Consider the following 19,121-nt stretch of genomic DNA (forward strand, 5'->3'; position numbering starts at 1 on the left):
ACCATACTGTTCACTGAGCCTGACCAGCCTGCTCACAGCCTTACAGTGAGGTGTGGGTGTGTGTTTGTAAGGTGCATCTGTTAGTGATGTGTGTAAGTGTGTGTGTGTTAATGAGGTGTTTGTGTGCTCATTAGTGAGGTGTGTGTGTTAGTGAGGTGTGTGTGCATGTGTTAGTAAGGTGTGTGTCTGTTAGTGATGTGTGTAAGTGTGTGTGTGTGTTAGTGAGGTGTGTGTGCGTGTGTTAGTAAGGTGTGTATGTGTTAGTGAGGTGTGTGTGCGTGTGTTTGTAAGGTGCGTCTGTTAGTGATGTGGGTAAGTGTGTGTGTGTTAGTGAGGTTTTTTGTGTGCTCATTAGTGAGGTGTGTGTGTTAGTAAGGTGTGTGTGTGTGTGTGTGTCTGTTAGTGATGCTGTCTCTTTGTGTCTCCTGCAGGTGGAGTACCAGTGTGACGGCTTCCTGGAGAAGAACAGAGACACGGTGTACGAGGAGCAGATCAACATCCTGAAGGCCAGCAAGGTACCGGAGAGGGACAGTTAGGCAGGGTTATGTGTGGTGTGGTGCAGCACTACCCCAAACCTCTCCTCAGGTACCCCCCACGGATCCAGGTATCTGACCTGCTCTGTTTCAGACACACCTGATGTAACTACTGAAGCCCTGGGGTAGCTGCTTCAGGTGTGCGTGAGACGGAACACATCCGGTACCTAGATCCTGTCGGGATCCCTATGGGGATGAGGGGGCTGCTGGTGTAATGTTTCTGGGCGGGGCCAGTGGTTTACAGAGCAGAGGGATGGAGAGAGGAATAGAGATGGGAAACTCACAGCATCTTTGTCTCTGCTAAAGATGCTCACCTCATAAAACCCGTGCGCTGGCTTTTAACGGCAGTAGCACCAGTGCTAACGTGCTAAAACATTTATCAGCATATTAAAATGATGAGTTATGATTATGAGATGTGACAGGATTCCCACTTACTTTTGGTGAGGACGTGAATCTCAAAAGATTCTTTGTATTTCATTTAAATAGTTTTTTTTTCTGTTGACATTTTCAAAATGACAGTGTTTTTCCTGCCTAATAGAAGAGCAGACAGGCAGGGTCTGTTTTTTTGCTTTATTTAGTCAGTGAGAAAGCAGAGAGGGTAGCTGAGAGAAGGGGTCATACTGTAGCTCAGAAAGTGCCGTGGTGGGGGTGGGGGGTTGGGGGGGGGGGTTTGTGACTCTTGAGTTTAAACTGAGGTGTAAGCTGTGGTATCAACTGTGGTGTAAATCCATCCATCCATCACCTCTTCCCACTTGTTCCTGGCCATGGTGATGGGGACTTGCTGGAGCCTATCCCAGCATGCATTGGGTGAGAGGCAGGAGTACAGGTGGTGTAAGTTCTGTGCTTTATGGTGTTGTTTTCGCACCTCAGTTCCAGCTGGTGGCAGACCTGTTCCAGGACGGGAAGGAGGCGCCCGCCCCCACCACGACCAGCAAGGGCACCCGCATCAACGTGCGGCCCGCCAAACCGGGCCTCAAAGCCCCCAACCGAGAGCACCGGAAGACCGTGGGCCACCAGGTGAGTCACCCCGAAAATGAGCTTCAGCACGGAGGCCGGGGGCCACCATCGTTGTTCAAAAGCGAGAGAGAGTTTTCTGTTTCACACGGGTTAAGTTCTCGCTCTACTCGTGTATAAGCGTGCGTGCGTGTGTGCGTGCGTGTGTGTGTGCGTGCGTGCAAAAAATCATACTGAAGAAAGCTGTTGCTAAAACATCTGTACTTATTGTGCTTCATATGTTTATGTACTAAATTATCTGTTTGAGTTTTCTAGAGTGTGCTGTCTGTTTTTCTCTACTCATATCTTTTTTGAATTTCACCACCCAGTTACTAGTAAATAGGTTAGATTTGAGCATGTTTCACTCTATATCGATTCCTTTGTGTGTGTTTCTCCTGTAGTTTGGACCTCACTACAGCTGTTGTTTATGGTTGTGTGTGTGTGTGTGTGTGTGTGTGTGTGTGCTTCTCCTGTAGTTTGGACCTCACTGAAGCTGTTGTTTATGGTTGTGTGTGTGTGTGTGTTTCTCCTGTAGTTCCGGAGCTCTCTGCAGCTGCTGATGGAGACGCTGAACGCCACCACACCTCACTATGTGCGCTGCATCAAACCCAACGATGAGAAGGAGGCCTTCTCGTGAGTACTGCTGCGTGTGTGCGTGTGTGCATCTGCGTGTGCGCACGTGTGTGTCTGCATATGTAATGTATCATCCCACATAAATGAGAATAAACTGAATGAACAGGTATAGATGTACATCTGAGGTTGTAAAGGAGTGTTTTTCAAATTTCAGGAGGAAACTAAACAAGGTTTTTCTTGGCTTCAGTTAGTTTGACTTTAGAAGGGTACAGGGTGGTATGGCTGCCGACTGTTAGTCACTGTCACTTTTTATAAAGTATTAGACTTTTCTGGATGAATAGAATTCATTGATTGTGGTTTTGGAAGAGTGCCGCATTGATTGGTTAGTGTTCTGAGTTCCGAGTGCAGCCATTGGCTCTCCGCACGGTGTTATGTTGCTGCCAGATCACCATGGTTAAAAACCCGTCATTCAGTGAGATCACACAGGTTAGCTTCAGTCTCACTCTGACTGGCTCCATCAGGTTTGGGTTGTTGTTGTTGTTAGAATGCTGTCAAAGTGCTGCACACTCCAGTGGGTTGGGCTTTCCTCCCAGGCCAATCAGGAGAGAGTTTGTGTCTGTAACTGATGTTTGTTCCTATCTCACACATGCACACACACACACACATGCACATACACACACTCATACACACACAAGCACACACACACACACACACACACACACACACACACACTCACACACACACACCAGTAATGAACTTAGGCACTTCCCAGAACTGAGAGTGTATCCTGTGGATGATCTGAGAGGTGGGTTCTGGGACATTCTTTCCCACAGCGGCCCCTTCAGTGGAGGTTAATTGGATGATGTCCCTGAGTCATGTGTTTGGAAGCTCGTTAGGGAACAGACAGGGTGCTGTAGACGAGGCGGGGACGCGGGCAGCCTGTGTTCAGAATGCTCACTCTGGGGAAATGTGTTCAGCACTAAAGGGCAGGGTCAGGTAAGCACAGGAGATAACCGTACCTTTACCTGTAAGGGAGAGCTTGTGTTCAGGTAAGCACAGGGTAGAACTCTGGCTTTGCCTGTGTGGGTGTATGTGTGTTCAGGTAAGCACAGGGTAGAACTCTGGCTTTGCCTGTGTGGGTGTGTGTGTGTTCAGGTAAGCACAGGGTAGAACTCTGGCTTTGCCTGTGTGGGTGTATGTGCGTTCAGGTAAGCACAGGGTAGAACTCTGTCTTTTCCTGAAACGGTAGGTGTGTAAGTCTGTCTGTGGTTATGGATCTAAGAGCTTACAGGTTATCGGTGGTTGAGATCAGCTCAGGGAAAGTAGATTGGTGTTTGTGTAAGTTCGGGTAAGTGTGGTTGTGTTACTGAAATGCTGTGATTTGGCTGATTTTGGTGCCCTTGGTAAGGTATTTTTAGTCACGCTTGTTCTAAAAAATATTTTCACATAAACATTTATTTAATCTGGTTGTGCTTACACCAGTACTGTTGATGACCGATGACAGATACAGTTTGTTGGCTGTGTGTGGGGGTCAGTATATGTATGTTTGCATGTTTGTGTGTTATGTGTCTTTATGTGTTTGTGTGTTCAGATGTGACAACATTAGACTTTTTTTCCTCTGTGTGTGTGTGAATGCCTGAGTGTGTGTGTGTGTGTGTGAGTGTGTGTGTGTGTTTATTTGTCCATGTCTGTGCATGCGTAATTGTGTGTGTGTTGTGTTGTGCTCTTTATGCTGAGTGTATATGTGTAACATGTATATTAGCTCACTGTGCTGTGCCCTCGGTCCTGCAGGTTTGACTCCAGGCGAGCTGTGCAGCAGTTGCGTGCGTGTGGAGTGTTGGAGACTATCCGCATCAGTGCCGCTGGCTACCCATCCAGGTGTGTTCACCTGTCCCAGTATCAGTGATGTCTCTGTATGGGAGTGTGAGCCACGTTTCACCTGGGTCCACCTGCACTGCTCACCTTAAACCCCTCACCCTCTGAAGAGCTGGCCTTCTGTTACTTTATACACAAACCACTACTGTACACACAAACCACTACTGTACCTACAAAACCCACAAACCATTACTGTACCTACAAACCCCACAACCCACTACTGTACGTACAAACCCCACAAACCATTACTGTACCTACAAACCCCACAAACCACTACTGTACCCACAAACCATTACTGTACCTACAAACCCCACAAACCATTACTGTATCTACAAACCCCACAAATGACTACTGTGCCTACAGGCGACTGCTGTGCACCTAAATACTAATGCTACTTCTGACAGTGCGACTTGTTTGTTGGTTCAGGTGGACGTACTCGGACTTCTTCAGCAGGTACCGGGTTCTAATGAAGAAGAAGGACATCTCCAACGCGGATAAGAAGGTGGTCTGCAAAACGCTGCTGGAGACTCTGATCAAGGTGAGTCTGGCAGACCTGTAGCTTGCAGCTCACCTCCACCTGCAGTCTCACACAGATACCCCACACACACGAGCAGAATGAACCACAGACCAGTGTGGAGGATGGAAGTGAGAGAAAATGGGTGCTGTCCTGTTCGCTTCTTGGTAAAAGTCCACCATGGCTCCTTTCCAGCCCGGTCCTTTGTCAGTAAAGGAACGAGCTCCAGCTGTGCTATGAAGTCCCAGGGTGTTCGAGGTAGTGTTGAGACACATGTACCTCCTGAACCACCTTCACGTGACCTCCATCCAGCACTTACACTGCACTTGTATCGTTATCTTGATGCCTCCTAGTTTGACATTACTCTCTGACCTTGCCTATGCTTACAGTGTGAAGTGGACTTAATGTGTTCATAACTTACGTAATGGGTATCGAACCTGTGTTTTGTAGTTGTTCCAATGACCTTCAGTATGCACTTACTGTACATCGCTTTGAATAAAAGCAACAGCCAAATAAATGTAATGTGATGTGATGTGATGAGACCCACTGTATTCTGGAATGTGCTACAGGCTGTGTTGGTGCTGAATCAGCACAATAACTGCTCTTCAGCAAAGCAAGACCTTTATCGAAGAACAAAAATAAATGAATAACTTCCTCTTTCCTACCGGACTGGCCTGCCAGGATCCAGACAAGTTCCAGTTTGGGAGGACCAAGATCTTCTTCCGCGCGGGCCAGGTGGCGTACCTGGAGAAGCTTCGGGCCGATAAGTTCCGCGCGGCCTGCATTAAGATCCAGAAGACGGTGCGAGGCTGGCTGCAGAGGCTGCGCTACCGCAAGATCCGCAAGATGGCCCTGACCCTGCAGCGCTACGGGCGCGGCTACCTGGCCCGCAGGTAAGACACGCACACGCTCACGCTCACGCACACGCACACGCACACGCACACGCTACGGGCGCGGCTACCTGGCCCGCAGGTAAGACACACACATGCCACGCTCACGCACACGCACACGCACACACACACACGCACGCACGCACACACTCACACACGCACACGCACACGCACACGCACACACACACACTACGGGCGGGGCTACCTGGCCCGCAGGTAAGACACACACGCACACACACACTACACACACACACACACACACACATGCACACTCACACACACACACGCACACACACACACACACGCACGCACACGCTATGGGCGGGGCTATCTGGCCCGCAGGTAAGACATACACACACACACACACGCACACACACACTCACACAAGCTACAGGCGCGGCTACCTGGCACGCAGGTAAGACACACACACACAAACACACGCTACGGGCGGGGCTACCTGGCCCACAGGTAAGACACACACACCTTGCAGTGTTCCTTGTCTAGGGGAAAAATGTTCTCTTAATGGCAAACTTTTTCTTTTAATCTTTCTGAAGAGACGTCTTTTTCTTGTCATTTATGTGTATCTCTCCCTCCCCCCCCACCTTCGTCCCTCCCTCCCCCCTTGCTTTCCCTCTCTCTCTCCCCCATTCTCTCCCCCTGCCACTCCCTCCCCTCACTCCCTCCTCCCCTCTCTCTCTCTCCTTCCCCTCCCTCCCCTCCCCCCCCCCCCTCCCTCCCCCCGTAGGCACGCTGAGTTCTTGCGGCTCACTCGCGCCGCCCTGGTGTGTCAGAAGCAGTATCGCATGGTGCGGGATCGCCAGGCGTTCCTGCACACCAGGCAGGCGGTGGTCACCATCCAGGCCTTCGCCAGAGGCATGTTCACACGCAGGATCTACCAGGAGGTACGGCTGCCGCCTTCCCACAATGCCCCTCTCCCCCGCTCCGGCCCCCGAGCCACGGAAATATCCACCTGGATGGGGAGTCACAGAACCAGCCCTGTCCAATCAGTGTGTCTGTGTGATATCACAGAGTCACAGAACCAGCCCTGTCCAATCAGTGTGTCTGTGTGATATCACAGAGTCACAGAACCAGCCCCGTCCAATCAGTGTGTCTGTGTGATATCACAGAGTCACAGAACCAGCCCAGTCCAATCAGTGTGTCTGTGTGATATCACAGAGTCACAGAACCAGCCCCGTCCAATCAGTGTGTCTGTGTGATATCTCAGAGTCACAGAACCAGCCCCGTCCAATCAGTCTGTCTGTGTGATATCACAGAGTCACAGAACCAGCCCTGTCCAATCAGTGTGTCTGTGTGATATCACAGAGTCACAGAACCAGCCCCGTCCAATCAGTGTGTCTGTGTGATATCAAAGAGTCACAGAACCAGCCCCGTCCAATCAGTGTGTCTGTGTGATATCACATACAGACCCCTGCCTGCTCCAAAACAAGAACATTTACTCACCTTTGACTCAAGTGCTTGTTCCGTTTGTTCACAAGTAGTCTGGCCCGTCAGTGTACTCCAAATTAAACTGGTGGACTGTTTGTGAGGAAGTGAACCATCTTGTGCCTTTAATTTCAGCTCAGAGTTGAGGATTAATGTTATTTGGAAGGCAGACCGCTGTGTTCTCTCTGTGTGTCCAGCAGGAGACTGATTTGGAAATTAGAGGAGACAGGCGATGCATTTCAGCATGTAATGATCTGCTTGCTGTAGTGTAGGATCAGGAGTAGTTTAGATCATTGATTCCTGGGGGGAAATTAAACTGTTGATTTCAACTTGTATAAGCAAAACAAATAAATGCACTGCAGGAAGTGCAGCCTTTCCTCTATATCGCTGATTCCCCTGTAGGATCACACACCAATTATACACAGAACTGCATGATCAGAAACACAAGCGATCATAAACATTAGCGATCATAAACATTAGCCATCAGAAACATTGGTGATCATCAACATTAGTGAACAGAAACATTGGCGATCATAAACATTAGTGTGTTTTAAGATGGCGTGTTTAAGGTTGTGACTCCACCTCTCTCTCTCTCTCTCTCTGGGCTAGTTCCTGCTCCACCACAAGGCCACCATCATCCAGAAGTCGGTGCGCGGCTGGATGCAGCGCAAGAAGTTCCGGCAGGCGCGGAACGCGGCGGTGGTGATCCAGTGCGCGTACCGCCGCCTGCAGGCCCGCCGCCGGCTGCAGCAGCTGAAGATCGAGGCGCGCTCCGCCCAGCACCTGAAGAAGCTCAACGTCGGCATGGAGAACAAGATCGTCCAGCTGCAGAGGAAGGTGGACGACCAGGTACGGCCCGCCTGGCTGGCTGGCTGGCTGGCTGGCGCTTTTCCTTTCTTCGCTTCGATAGGTCGTAGGTTTGTTAGTATGCCCTGTAGCCCTGTCCACATCTACCTGCAAAGAAACCTGGACAAGCTTATGATTCGGCCACATTTGCCTTTTCTCTCGATGTATTGTGCATTTTCGTGGTTGAGTTGTATGGGAGCCAGGTTTGTGGTGTCATAGTGTACAGGGCAGCAGTGTAGTATGATAGGTAAAGAGTTGGTCAGTATAAATGTACATGCTATGTAAAATGATGCAGTGTAAATGCTGTGTAGAGTTGTGTAAGTCGATCTGGGTAAGAGTGTCTGCTAAATGGCTGTGGTGTGATGTAACGCACAGCACTGTGAGTTTAACCCCCCCCCCCTCCCAGTGCTGAACTGAGCATGTGCTCCAATCACAGAATAAGGAGTACAAGACCCAGAACGAGCAGCTGTCCCTGGCTAACACAGCCCTGAACACCGAGGTCGCCAAGCTACAGAGGGAGCTGGAGAGCATGCGCAGTCGCCAGGGAGACGGCAATCAGCTCACCTCCCTGCAGGAGGAGCTGGAGAGGCTGAGGGCGGAGCTAGAGGAAGCACACGCCCACAGGAAGCAGCTGGAAGAGGAGTACAGCAGCGAGAAGAAGGGCCTAGAACAGGTAAATACAGGTGTGCACCTGTCCTCCTCTGCAGAGGGAACAGGCACACACTTCCACTGCCATATTGGCAGGACTTAGTAGGGGGCCAAAATGGCTCCCAAAACCAACAGACGTTGACCGGGTGTCACAAGAATCACAAGAACCATAAATGCGCTGTAACAGTCACAGTGTGTTTTGTCAGCGAATTTCCTAACATATAAGAATTTTAGTTTCAGGACCCATGAAGCCCAGTGTATTGAATTTTCCATAATTTTGAATTTTTTCCTTGAATGGTTAAATTACCAGGCCGGACCAGCTTTAAAAGCAGGCTGGACCCAAGCTGGAATTTCTACTAGGGCAGCCTGATCTCTTCCTCATTTTGCTTGTTGTTATTTTGATAGCAGCACTGTGTGTGATTAAGAATGAAATGACAGCACTTCCGGGGGTTTGGCTCAGACGGTCTCGGTAATGGCTGCGGATGTTTGTTGCGTGAGGAGCAGCGCTAGTTCTGTGATTGGCGGAGACGGTTTGAACTGGGGCAAACTGCCATCGGGGGGGCACTTTGAAGCGCTTCATTAATAACAGACCGAGCTGCAGCCTGGGACTCGTGTTGCTGTGTGCGCTGTGCTGGTTGTTGTTGTTGTTGTTGTTTTCCGTGGGTTTTGATGTTTTATTCAGACCGTTGCACGCTCGGTGCTGAACGGTGTGGAGGCCTCTGCTGGGGTAAATTAAACATGGAGGCTGGGTCCCGTCAGTAAGGCAGACTGCGGCCCTGACCGCCCCACAGGAACCCGCAAATCATTGGTGTAAATCAGGTTAAGATGCAGTGAGTCTGACCAGGTTACCCTTACAGTACAATGAGTCTGACCAGGTTAACCTTACAGTACTATGAGCCTGACCAGGTTAACCTTACAGTACTATGAGCCTGACCAGGTTAACCTTACAGTACTATGAGCCTGACCAGGTTAACCTTACAGTACTATGAGCCTGACCAGGTTAACCTTACAGTACTATGAGCCTGACTCAGGTTAACTCTATAACCAATGTACTATGAGCCCTGACCAGGTTAACCTTACAGTACTATGAGCCTGACCAGGTAACCTTACAGTACTGTGAGCTGACCAGGTTAACCTACATACAGTGACAGTCTATGGAACGTACACAGACTATGACAGGTTAACCTTCACGAGCTACGGTTAACTTAATATGAGCTGACCAGGTTAACCTTTACAAGTACTTATGACTATGCCTGAGTTAACACAGTCATGAGCCTGACCAGTTACTTACAGTACGAGCTGATGACAGCATGGTTACACCTTTGACAGGTACTACTATGAGTAGCAAGATGACCAGGTTAACCTTACAGTACTAGTGCCAGTACCTACAGACTGAGCCAGGTTAACCTTACTATACTATGAGTATGACCAGGTCAATCTTTACAGCCTAACCAGCTTGGCACTGTGGTGCAAGATGTCTGCCAAGATTCCAGGTTTACTTTGCTGATGAAGCAGTGGTCAGTTAGGAGTTATAACCAATCAGGATCTTGTGTAGGAGGTCCTCTCCAGGGAGGCCCAGCCTGAAGCCAGCTCAGCCATTAAACCTCAACACAGCACTGACTAGCAGTGCCCTGGATCAGGTTACAGGGAACCAGTCTTCCCCCGTCCCGACGCTGTCCAGAGACTGAGAGTATTGGGTTGAGCTGGGACAGGGGCATCTCTGTTCTGTTCACAAAGGGGCCTGAAACCAAACACCCCCCCCCCTCGGACACACCCCTGTCCCCCCGCCCTGGGCGGGCCATGCCTCCAATCTGAACCTCTCCAGTGTCACGCGCTTGGGCAGACAAGGAGAGTCTTCTTCGCTCCGCGTGTTACCGAGCTCCACCATAGCCCTCAGGTCTGTGTGTCCCGCTGAGATGCTCTGCCTTCAGTCCACTTCCCAGAAACTTATTTCAGCCCAGCGAATCGGGGAGGGCCCTGTCCACCTGAGCTCACCTGATTGGGTCCTGCATTTTTGTGTCTCCGCCCCATTCAGAGAGTCGAGGAGCTGGAGCGAGAGAACTCGCTGCTGAAAAAGGATAAGGAACAGATGAACAAGAGAATCCTCATCCAGTCCAAAAGCACAGAAGGTGAGACTCCCAGCTCCCTGTTTCTTCTCCTCTCCTCTCCTCTCCTTTCTTCTCTCCCTCTCACCTCCTGTCCTCGCTCCCTCTCTTTTCCTCTCCCCACATTCTCCTCTCCTCTCTCCCTGTCTCACCTCCTCTATTCTCCCCTTCTTTACTCTCCCTCTCTCTCCCCTTCCCTCCTCTCTCCCCTCTCCCATATTTTCTTCTCCCAATCCTACTGTTCTCTCCCCTACTCTCTTCTCCTCCCTCCTCTGCCCTATCCCCCTCTCCTCTCCTCCTCTCCTTTCCATAGCTACAGTATGTGACTCTCCTCCTCTTGCCCCTGGGTCACTCCTCTGTATAGCAGTTCCCTCCTGACTGGCCTGTGCTGGTCACACACTGACACACACACACCTCTTGACCACACACTCTCTCTCCACACACAACACACACACACACCACACACACACACACCTGCTCATACCCCCACACACACACACACACACATCTACCTTCTTTGCACCTTACCACACAAAGCACACACACACACTCAAAGCACACACGAACACAGCACATACGCACAACAACACACAAAGATCACACCACACACACACCTACACCACACACACACACACACAAGACAACATACACCACATTATTGCAACCATACCAAGCACGACGAAAGTACACACACAGACACACACACACACACACACACAGACACACGGACAGACAGACAGACACACACACACACACTCACACACACACACACACACACACAGACATGGACAGACAGACAGACACACACAGACACACACACACAGTGGGTCTGTGTGCAGAAGTAGGCCGGGCGTTGGGTTTGGGTTTGGGGCGGGGTGTGAGGAAGCTGACACCACCGCTCCGCACCCCGGCCGCCAGTCCTTGCTTTGTCTCCCGAGCGTTCGCACGGGGAGAGCGAGACTCGCCGGGCCTGCCCCCGAACCGCACACTGTGAGTTTCGGTTTTCAGGAGCTCAGTATTTGAGGTTTGTTTGTTGCTCGGCAACTGAGCCTCAACAGGAGAATTATAAACGCATAGACGTTTGTTACCGTGACATCAGTTCTTCCCTTTGGTCATAACAGCCAGTGATCTTCTGCCTTTTGTTGTTTTACTTCTTTCGGCAACGACGGCCAGTGAGTTTCACACAGGAGGGACGGGCAGTCTGTATATCGCAGCACCTGAAAATGCACTGCACAAACACACTCTGTCCCCACGTCAGTTATGGCTGATTTACATGCGTTAGAATGGGAGAGGTGGAGGTGTGTAAATACTGAATCACGGTGGGGTCTGTGGATGAAGTCAGACTGATACAGAGGGGGGATAATGATTGGACTTCAGGACTGAGGATGATGGGGCACTCTCAGGTGCAGCAATAAGGGCTTTGGGTTGGGTGATGAATAGTTTTCCCATGTCTCACTCCAGACCAGGAGAGCAGCGTTTCTCAGAAAGAGGCCAGTTTTCGGACGGAGCTGGACGAGGAACGCCTACGATACCAGAACCTGGTGAAGGAATACTCCAGACTGGAGCAGCGATATGACAACCTACAGGAGGAGGTCGCTCTGGCTAAGGTAGGAGAACCTGCAGGAGGAGGTCTCTCTGGCTAAGGTTAGAGAGCCTGCAGGGGGAGGTCTCTCTGGCTAAGGTTAGAGAGCCTGCAGGGGGAGGTCTCTCTGGCTAAGGTTAGAGAGCCTGCAGGAGGAGGTCTCTCTGGCTAAGGTTAGAGGACCTGCCAGAGGAGGTCTCTCTGGCTAAGGTTAGAGAGCCTGCAGGAGGAGGTCTCTCTGGCTAAGGTTAGAGAGCCTGCAGGAGGAGGTCTCTCTGGCTAAGGTTAGAGAGCCTGCAGGAGGAGGTCTCTCTGGCTAAGGTTAGAGAACCTGCAGGAGGAGGTCTCTCTGGCTAAGGTTAGAGAACCTGCAGGAGGAGGTCTCTCTGGCTAAGGTTCGAGAACCTGCAGGAGGAGGTCTCTCTGGCTAAGGTTAGAGACCTGCAGGAGGAGGTCTCTCTTGGCTAAGGTTAGAGCCCTGCAGGAGGAGGTCTCTCTGGCTAAGGTTAGAGAGCCTGCAGGAGGAGGTCTCTCTGGCTAAGGTTAGAGCACCTGCAGGAGGAGGTCTCTCTGGCTAAGGTAGGATAACCTGCAGGAGGAGATCTCTCTGGCTAAGGTGAGAGAACCTGCAGGAGGAGGTCTCTCTCGCTAAGGTTAGAGAGCCTGCAGGGGGAGGTCTCTCTGTGGCTAAGGTTAGAGAGCCTGCAGGAGGAGGTCTCTCTGGCTAAGGTTCGAGAACCTGCAGGTGGGTCTGGCTAAAGTGAATGAACCTACTAGCTTTTCAGCCAACAAATGTGAGATTAAATCTTATAAATGAGAGTAATGAGTGTTAATAACGCAGTTATGCATCAGTATTTTTTGGCAGTATTAACAATGCAGGTATCCATCAATATTTGGAGGTGGTATTAATGACACAATTATAACTGAATATTTGAAGGCGGTATGAATAACAGTGTGATGCACGGTTATGCATGCAGTAATGTGCTTCTGCTCTTAGTTCCAGCCGGGCCACAGGAGGAATCCGTCCAATCAGAGCAGCCTGGAGTCGGACTCTAATTACACCTCCATCTCCACCTCTGAAATAGGAGACACAGAGGACTCCATTCAGCTGGTGGAGGTCAGTGCATTGGCCCCGCCCTCGACATCACCACCCATTCACTCAGCTTAAAACACAGGTCACTCTGTTAGAACCACAGGTCACTCTGTTTAAACCACAGGTCACTCTGTTTGAACCACAGGTCACTCTGTTTAAACCACAGGTCACTCTGTTTGAACCACAGGTCACTCTGTTTGAACCACAGGTCACTCTGTTTGAACCACAGGTCACTCTGTTTGAACCACAGGTCACTCTGTTTAAACCACAGGTCACTCTGTTTGAACCACAGGTCACTCTGTTTAAACCACAGGTCACTCAGTTTGAACCACAGGCCACTCTGTTTGAACCACAGGTCACTTTGTTTGAACCACAGGTCACTCAATTTAAACCCCAGTTCTTGCTTAACACATTAATGTGTTTTTTCTGAAATGGTTGGCTGAAATATGAATTCAGAAAAGGAAAATGTGGTGACACAAGTGGTCTAGGTTTTCCAAATTCCTGGATCTCATTGCTGTTTTTCCATTCCTGTGTGTGTTTGTTTGTTTGTGTGTATGTGTGTATGCTGATTGTGCTGGTCGTGCGTGTATGTGTGTGGCTGTGGCCGGGTCATGCTGTGTGGTGCGTGTATGCTGCTGGTCGTGCGTGTGTGGTGGCGTGTCTGTCTGCTGTGCTGGGTCGTGCGTGTCCTGGGTCATGCCTGTGCTGGGTCGTGCGTGTATGCGTGTGCTGGGTCGTGCGTGTGCTGGGTCGTGTGTGTATGCCTGTGCTGGGTCATGCATGCGCCCGCTGCAGGAGATGGGTCTGGAGAAAGCGGCGATGGACATCAGCGTGTTCATGAAGCTGCAGAAGAGAGTGAGAGAGCTGGAGCAGGAGAGGAAGAGGCTGCAGGCCAGCCTGGACAAGGCCGAGGAGCTGGCCAAACGCAAGGTGGGCTCTGTCTGCCTTCCGTGCTTTCTGTTCTCCCCATCTCCTCCTCCTCCGCTCATCCTTTCTGTTCTCCCCATCCCCTCCTCCTCTGCTCATCCTTTCTGTTCTCCCCATCCCCTCCTCCTCCGCTCATCCTTTCTGTTCTCCCCATCCCCTCCTCCTCTGCTCATCCTTTCTGTTCTCCCCATCCCCTCCTCCTCCGCTCATCCTTTCTGTTTTCCCCATCCCCTCCTCCTCCGCTCATCCTTTCTGTTCTCCCCATCCCCTCCTCCTCCGCTCATCCTTTTTGTTCTCCCCATCCCCTCCTCTGCTCATCCTTTCCATTCACCCCATCCCCTCCTCCTCCACTTATCCTTTCCGTTCACCCCATCCTCTCTTCCTCCACTCATCCTTTTTTCCTGTGGTGTGTGTGTGTCTGAGTCCTGCGTCCTCCCACTCTTCCTGTCATCCTGTCTTCCATCAGTCCTTCTGTCCCAAATCACCCTCTTTTCCCTCCACTACTTGGAGTAATGAAATGCAACAGCCATTAGCCATTTTACAGGAATTCAACTTTCCTCTCTCTCTCTCTCTCTCACACACACACACACACTTTATCTCTCTCTCAAAATGCTAAATGGCTGGTATAACAGAAACTCATATTGACAGCAGTAAAATTCCCTTTGCTTAGTAGAGGAGTACAGTTTCTAAATTTGGGGATGGTTTAAGTATTAATATAGCCTCTTTGCATAATGTCAGTGCAGTATCTGGGCTCCAGAAGTTATACCACTTCCCAGCTGCCATCATGTCATTATTATTTCATTTTAAAGCGTATAATATTAACTGTAATCAAAACTATCAGGACACAGGACCCTGGCACATAGCCTGTGGTTCTGCCACTCTCTGCCTCAGCTATTTGAGACTATAATAATCTGTTAGATGATTTGACATTTTATTGCACAACGCCTAAACACATCCACACATACACACACACACACAGATGCGCACACACACACACACACACATATTTGCATGTACACACGTACATTCCTGTGTGATGTCTGTGTACACCTCTGAGGATGTTTTGGTGTCTGTTTGGTGTTGTGAAGAAGGCTGTGAGGAGCTCAGTCTCACACACTGCTGAATTAAACAGCTCCATTCTCTCACAGATCAATCTCTTAACTCTCCATGTGGCTGTAGTGGGGAAGCTAATGTGACCGGGTGTATTTGCAATGGGGTCAGTAGCTCAGCTCAGACGTGTGTAAAGCAGAACAGGGAGAAGCTTTCGCTGAGGCCTTGGGTAATTCTGCGTTCAGTAACACTCCCCACAGCAGTCATCACAAATTAATCATTCATAATTGAAATTTGGTGCAGAGATTTGGTCAAAAAAAGGTGAAGTACACCACCAGCAAAAACAGAAGAAGCCGAAGTGCCGCGGCGAGGTCGATTGTGGTGTCGCAACGCTGGCTGTGTTTGGCGTCCTACGCAGAGTCTTTATCAGGCTGTCTACTGCTCTTTATCTCACAGGGATCAATCTCCCAGGGATCAGAGCACAAAGGTTCCGTGTCGGACCAGGACTACAGCTCGGAGGCGGCGTACGACAGCCTTAAGGTACGCTGCTCTCCGCGAGCTCTCCAGCGCTCTCCAGCGCTATCCAGCGCTATCCAGCGCTCTCCAGCGCTATGTCTCTCTTTGTGTTCTTCGATATCTTCTGCACCATAGCCTGCATCCTCCTGCTGGCTGCCCTGCCTGTCAAACGCTGGGTGAGTGGGTTTGGGGGGTTCTGGGGGGGTAAGGGAGAGGGGCTGCTATGAGTGGTTATTCACTGCTATTGCCCACCTTCGGTAAAGGGGGGGTGGAGTTACGCTGGTTTCTGTGTTTGGACCGCAGTGAGGTTCTCACCACACTGATATGAATCACAAGTAAGCAAGTTTAGGTTCGATTTCTGTTGGTCTAGTGCTCTGCACTTTGGCATAGACATTTTTCATAATGTTGAGTTCAGTTGTGGTTCGACTGAAAATGTTAAAATGAGAAAATGCTGACAGCATCATATATTTTTTTATTATCAATTTTACATTGATTACAAATAAAATTGTGAGGACATTTTCATCTTGAATTTTTTATAATTTAATTTAATGTGTAAAATAAAATCATTTTAAAGCACACGGAAAGCGTAGCACAGATGTCTTTTTCTTAGGATCTGAAAAGCCTTTTTCTCAGTTACTGGGTTCCTTTACCACTATGGCTCTGAATAATACCCCAGTATTCTCCCATCTGGTTGGGCCAGAGCTGTGTCTGTGGTGTGGGGTTTGGTCTGTATGGCTGTGTGAGAAACTCCTCTCCATAAACACATAATCCATGCGCGGTGTTATTCTGTCTCCCTACGGGTGAATGGAATTTGCATACAGGACACACTTCACACAAAGCTGTAATGTCATCACTGTCCTAAATCATTAACTGTTATCAGAGAGAGGTAGCCTAATGATTTACAGACCGGTTCTTTTGAGAGTCCATCGCGCTGATAGTTGAGGTGGGACATTATTGTCTGGGGTCACAGGGCAAAGGTCGGATGTTGAAATGCGTTTTCATTTGGACAGTTTTATGTGGCTCCTGCCTGCCAGCTTTCATACCCAGCTGTCTGAATTTTTCCCACCCGTTTAAACGTCAGGCAACACGAATGTCTGTGGTTTTGCGTTTTTGGTGTATTTTAAAGAAGTGTTTCACATTGCACTTTGAGTTTCACCATAAGAACAGAAGGTTAAAGCACAAGGTTGTAGCATACATCTTGTGGTGACCGTGAGCGTGTGTGTGTGTGGGTCTGCGTGGTGCCCTGTTGCTGGCTGTCCTGTGGTGCTGTGTGACCTGTAGTATGTAGCACTGTTGCAGGAGTGTGGCGCCACCTAGTGCGCTGGCATGGAACAGCAGCATAATGGATGTGTACGTCATGCGCTCTGTTGCAGAGACAGGAACTGGAGTCTGAGAACAAGAAGCTGAAGAATGACCTCAATGAACTACGGAAAACCATGGTCAACAACGCCTCCCAGGGCAGCTCGTCCAATGAGCTGCAGGATGGCTACAACCTCCTGCTTAACCAGCTCAAGGCAGCCAATGAGGAGCTTGAAGTGCGGAAGGAGGAGGTCCTTATTCTTAGAACCCAGATCGTCAGTGCCTCTCAACAGAAGGAGGCAGAAGTTCTTGCAGTAAGTCAGCTAGTATTAGGCAGGTTTTGGGGTTGGGTCACATGGGTTTGGGTCATCGGTACTAAACATGCTGGCATTTTAAGCTTTGTTCTTTTTATGATATAAAAGTCCAGTTTACATTGTGACATCATAAAAATAAACTGCACTCACAATACACCAAGCGCAAGTATACAAATAAGCAAGCGTTCAGTTTTTGTCTTATTTTAGAAGCGCTGTATTAGAAAACAGCACATTCCATTCTCCCTCCCTCTCTGTGGTGATGTTGATGCTGTCCATTCTCCTGACCGTGTTGTGAATGCTCTTTCAGAAGGAGGGCAGTGATGTGTCTGGATGGACCAACAGCAACAAGCAGGTGGAGAAGGACAAAGACGTGCAGGGGAACCACAGTCTGAGCGAAGCCAAGAAGTGAGTGAGCGTGCGGGGGGAGGGGGTGGGGTGGGCGAGAGATATCTGAGAGGCCTCTGTTCTGTTCCCCACACACCTATGTCTTTGTTCTTTTCTGCTGGTTTTTGGTGAGGGGTTCTGCGTTTGGTTTGCATTCGGTAGTCATGGGCTTGAACCCTGAGGAGATCCACAGTGGGCCCTGGCAGCACTGTGTAGCGCCAACTGACTGCTCAGTGCTGCCACCTACAGGCCCTTAGTGTTAATCCACTGTGAGCAGAATCAGCAGGAGCATCCAGGGACCTGAGTGCATATTACCCACAGATGAGCTGTGAAATGGGTTTGTGTTCCTCATTTACCCGCTGCTCAACGGCAGCCAATCAGCTCGCTGCGAGGTCAGCCTGCTGGTGTGTGTGTTTATTTTTCCTGGAAAGAGTCGCTTCCTGGCTGATGGAGCTCATTCTGTCGTGCTGGGCTGATAGATGATGTATTAGGAGAGGAAGCAGCCTCGTTATGGATGCGATGGTCATTACCATAGATGCTCGGATGCGTCCAGACAGGCTGTCTAAATTCATAGCCTGTGGTGTTCCTCTGACCTGTCCTCGCCTATCCCAATGGCTGAGTGACAGACTGGACATCAGTCACAGATTACCTGTAAAATTTTCATATAAAAAGCCAAGGTGGTTATGCATGAGAAATGAAAGCTTACAGCTGGAACACACTGGCTGTTTATGACTGTTTGGTCTGTTTCTCTGTCCAACTGAATTTTCTCTGCCCAGCCGAGAATCTTTTGCTTCCTGCTGTCTTTCAGCTCTGTTTCTGACTGCTTCTCTTCTTTCTGCTGCCACTAACCGGTGCGTGTGTGTGTGCGTGCGTGTGTGTGTGTGGTGCTGTGTGTGTCGTGTGTGTGGTGTGCGTGCGTGCGCGCGTGTGTGTGTGTGTGCGTGTGTGTTTGTGTGCGCGCGTGTGTGCGTGTGTGTGTGTTTGTGTGCGCGCGTGTGTGTGTGTTTGTGTGCGCGCGTGTGTGCGTGTGTGCGTGCGTGCGTGCGTGTGTGTGTGTGTGTGCGTGCACATGCGCGTCTCCTCTCTGTGACTCTGGGCTGCTGCAGGGCTCAGGACTGGGGCTATCTGAATGAAGACGGTGAGCTGGGTCTGGCTTACCAGGGCTTAAAGCAAGTCGCCAGGTGGTCTCCTCTCTCTCTCTTTCTCTCTCTCCTGTTGCTGTGCTACTCTCCCGCCCCGCCAAACTTCCACCCTGACCTCACTGGCAACCTGAAGGGCCCCTGACCGCTGAGTCTGATAAGTGCATCAGCGAGGTGAAGCGTTCGTGCTGCTCATTCAGGATCAGGAGCCGGGGTGTTCCCGGGGTGGAGGTCTGGGATTTGGCCCTCTGTCTGTCCCTCCCATCGCTTCCCGGCGTCTCCCACAGAATTCCCAGAGCCCCTGCGTGTTCCTCTGGGAATGTGTCTCATTCCAGTCTGCACGGAAGCTTCTGCATTTCAGCCAGCATGTTTACATGCATGTGGTTTGCTGTGTTGT

The 19,121-nt window shown here is 50.1% G+C and overlaps 1 protein-coding gene across 10 annotated transcripts in view; it reads left to right on the forward strand.

Moving 5' to 3' along the window:
• Nucleotides 1–19,121, forward strand: part of myo5b (myosin VB) — a 72,207-nt gene that overhangs the window by 44,155 nt on the left and 8,931 nt on the right. For 6 of the 10 annotated variants that reach the window (XM_064309582.1, XM_064309581.1, XM_064309585.1 and 3 more), the window contains 16 exons: nt 432–515; nt 1,404–1,550; nt 2,062–2,159; nt 3,891–3,977; nt 4,401–4,512; nt 5,170–5,381; nt 6,124–6,280; nt 7,431–7,670; nt 8,104–8,340; nt 10,351–10,444; nt 11,882–12,027; nt 13,000–13,119; nt 13,891–14,025; nt 15,529–15,612; nt 16,962–17,201; nt 17,509–17,606. In XM_064309582.1, coding sequence (XP_064165652.1) covers nt 432–515; nt 1,404–1,550; nt 2,062–2,159; nt 3,891–3,977; nt 4,401–4,512; nt 5,170–5,381; nt 6,124–6,280; nt 7,431–7,670; nt 8,104–8,340; nt 10,351–10,444; nt 11,882–12,027; nt 13,000–13,119; nt 13,891–14,025; nt 15,529–15,612; nt 16,962–17,201; nt 17,509–17,606 — 2,291 coding nt within the window. Of the gene's footprint in view, nt 1–431; nt 516–1,403; nt 1,551–2,061; nt 2,160–3,890; nt 3,978–4,400; nt 4,513–5,169; nt 5,382–6,123; nt 6,281–7,430; nt 7,671–8,103; nt 8,341–10,350; nt 10,445–11,881; nt 12,028–12,566; nt 12,582–12,716; nt 12,732–12,999; nt 13,120–13,890; nt 14,026–15,528; nt 15,613–16,961; nt 17,202–17,508; nt 17,607–18,691; nt 18,767–19,121 lie in introns of all 10 variants that reach the window. The other 4 variants (XM_064309591.1, XM_064309584.1, XM_064309583.1 and 1 more) reach the window with 4 other exon arrangements.

Source organism: Anguilla rostrata, chromosome 14, assembly GCF_018555375.3.
Source record: "Anguilla rostrata isolate EN2019 chromosome 14, ASM1855537v3, whole genome shotgun sequence".
NCBI classification, from domain to species: domain Eukaryota; kingdom Metazoa; phylum Chordata; class Actinopteri; order Anguilliformes; family Anguillidae; genus Anguilla; species Anguilla rostrata.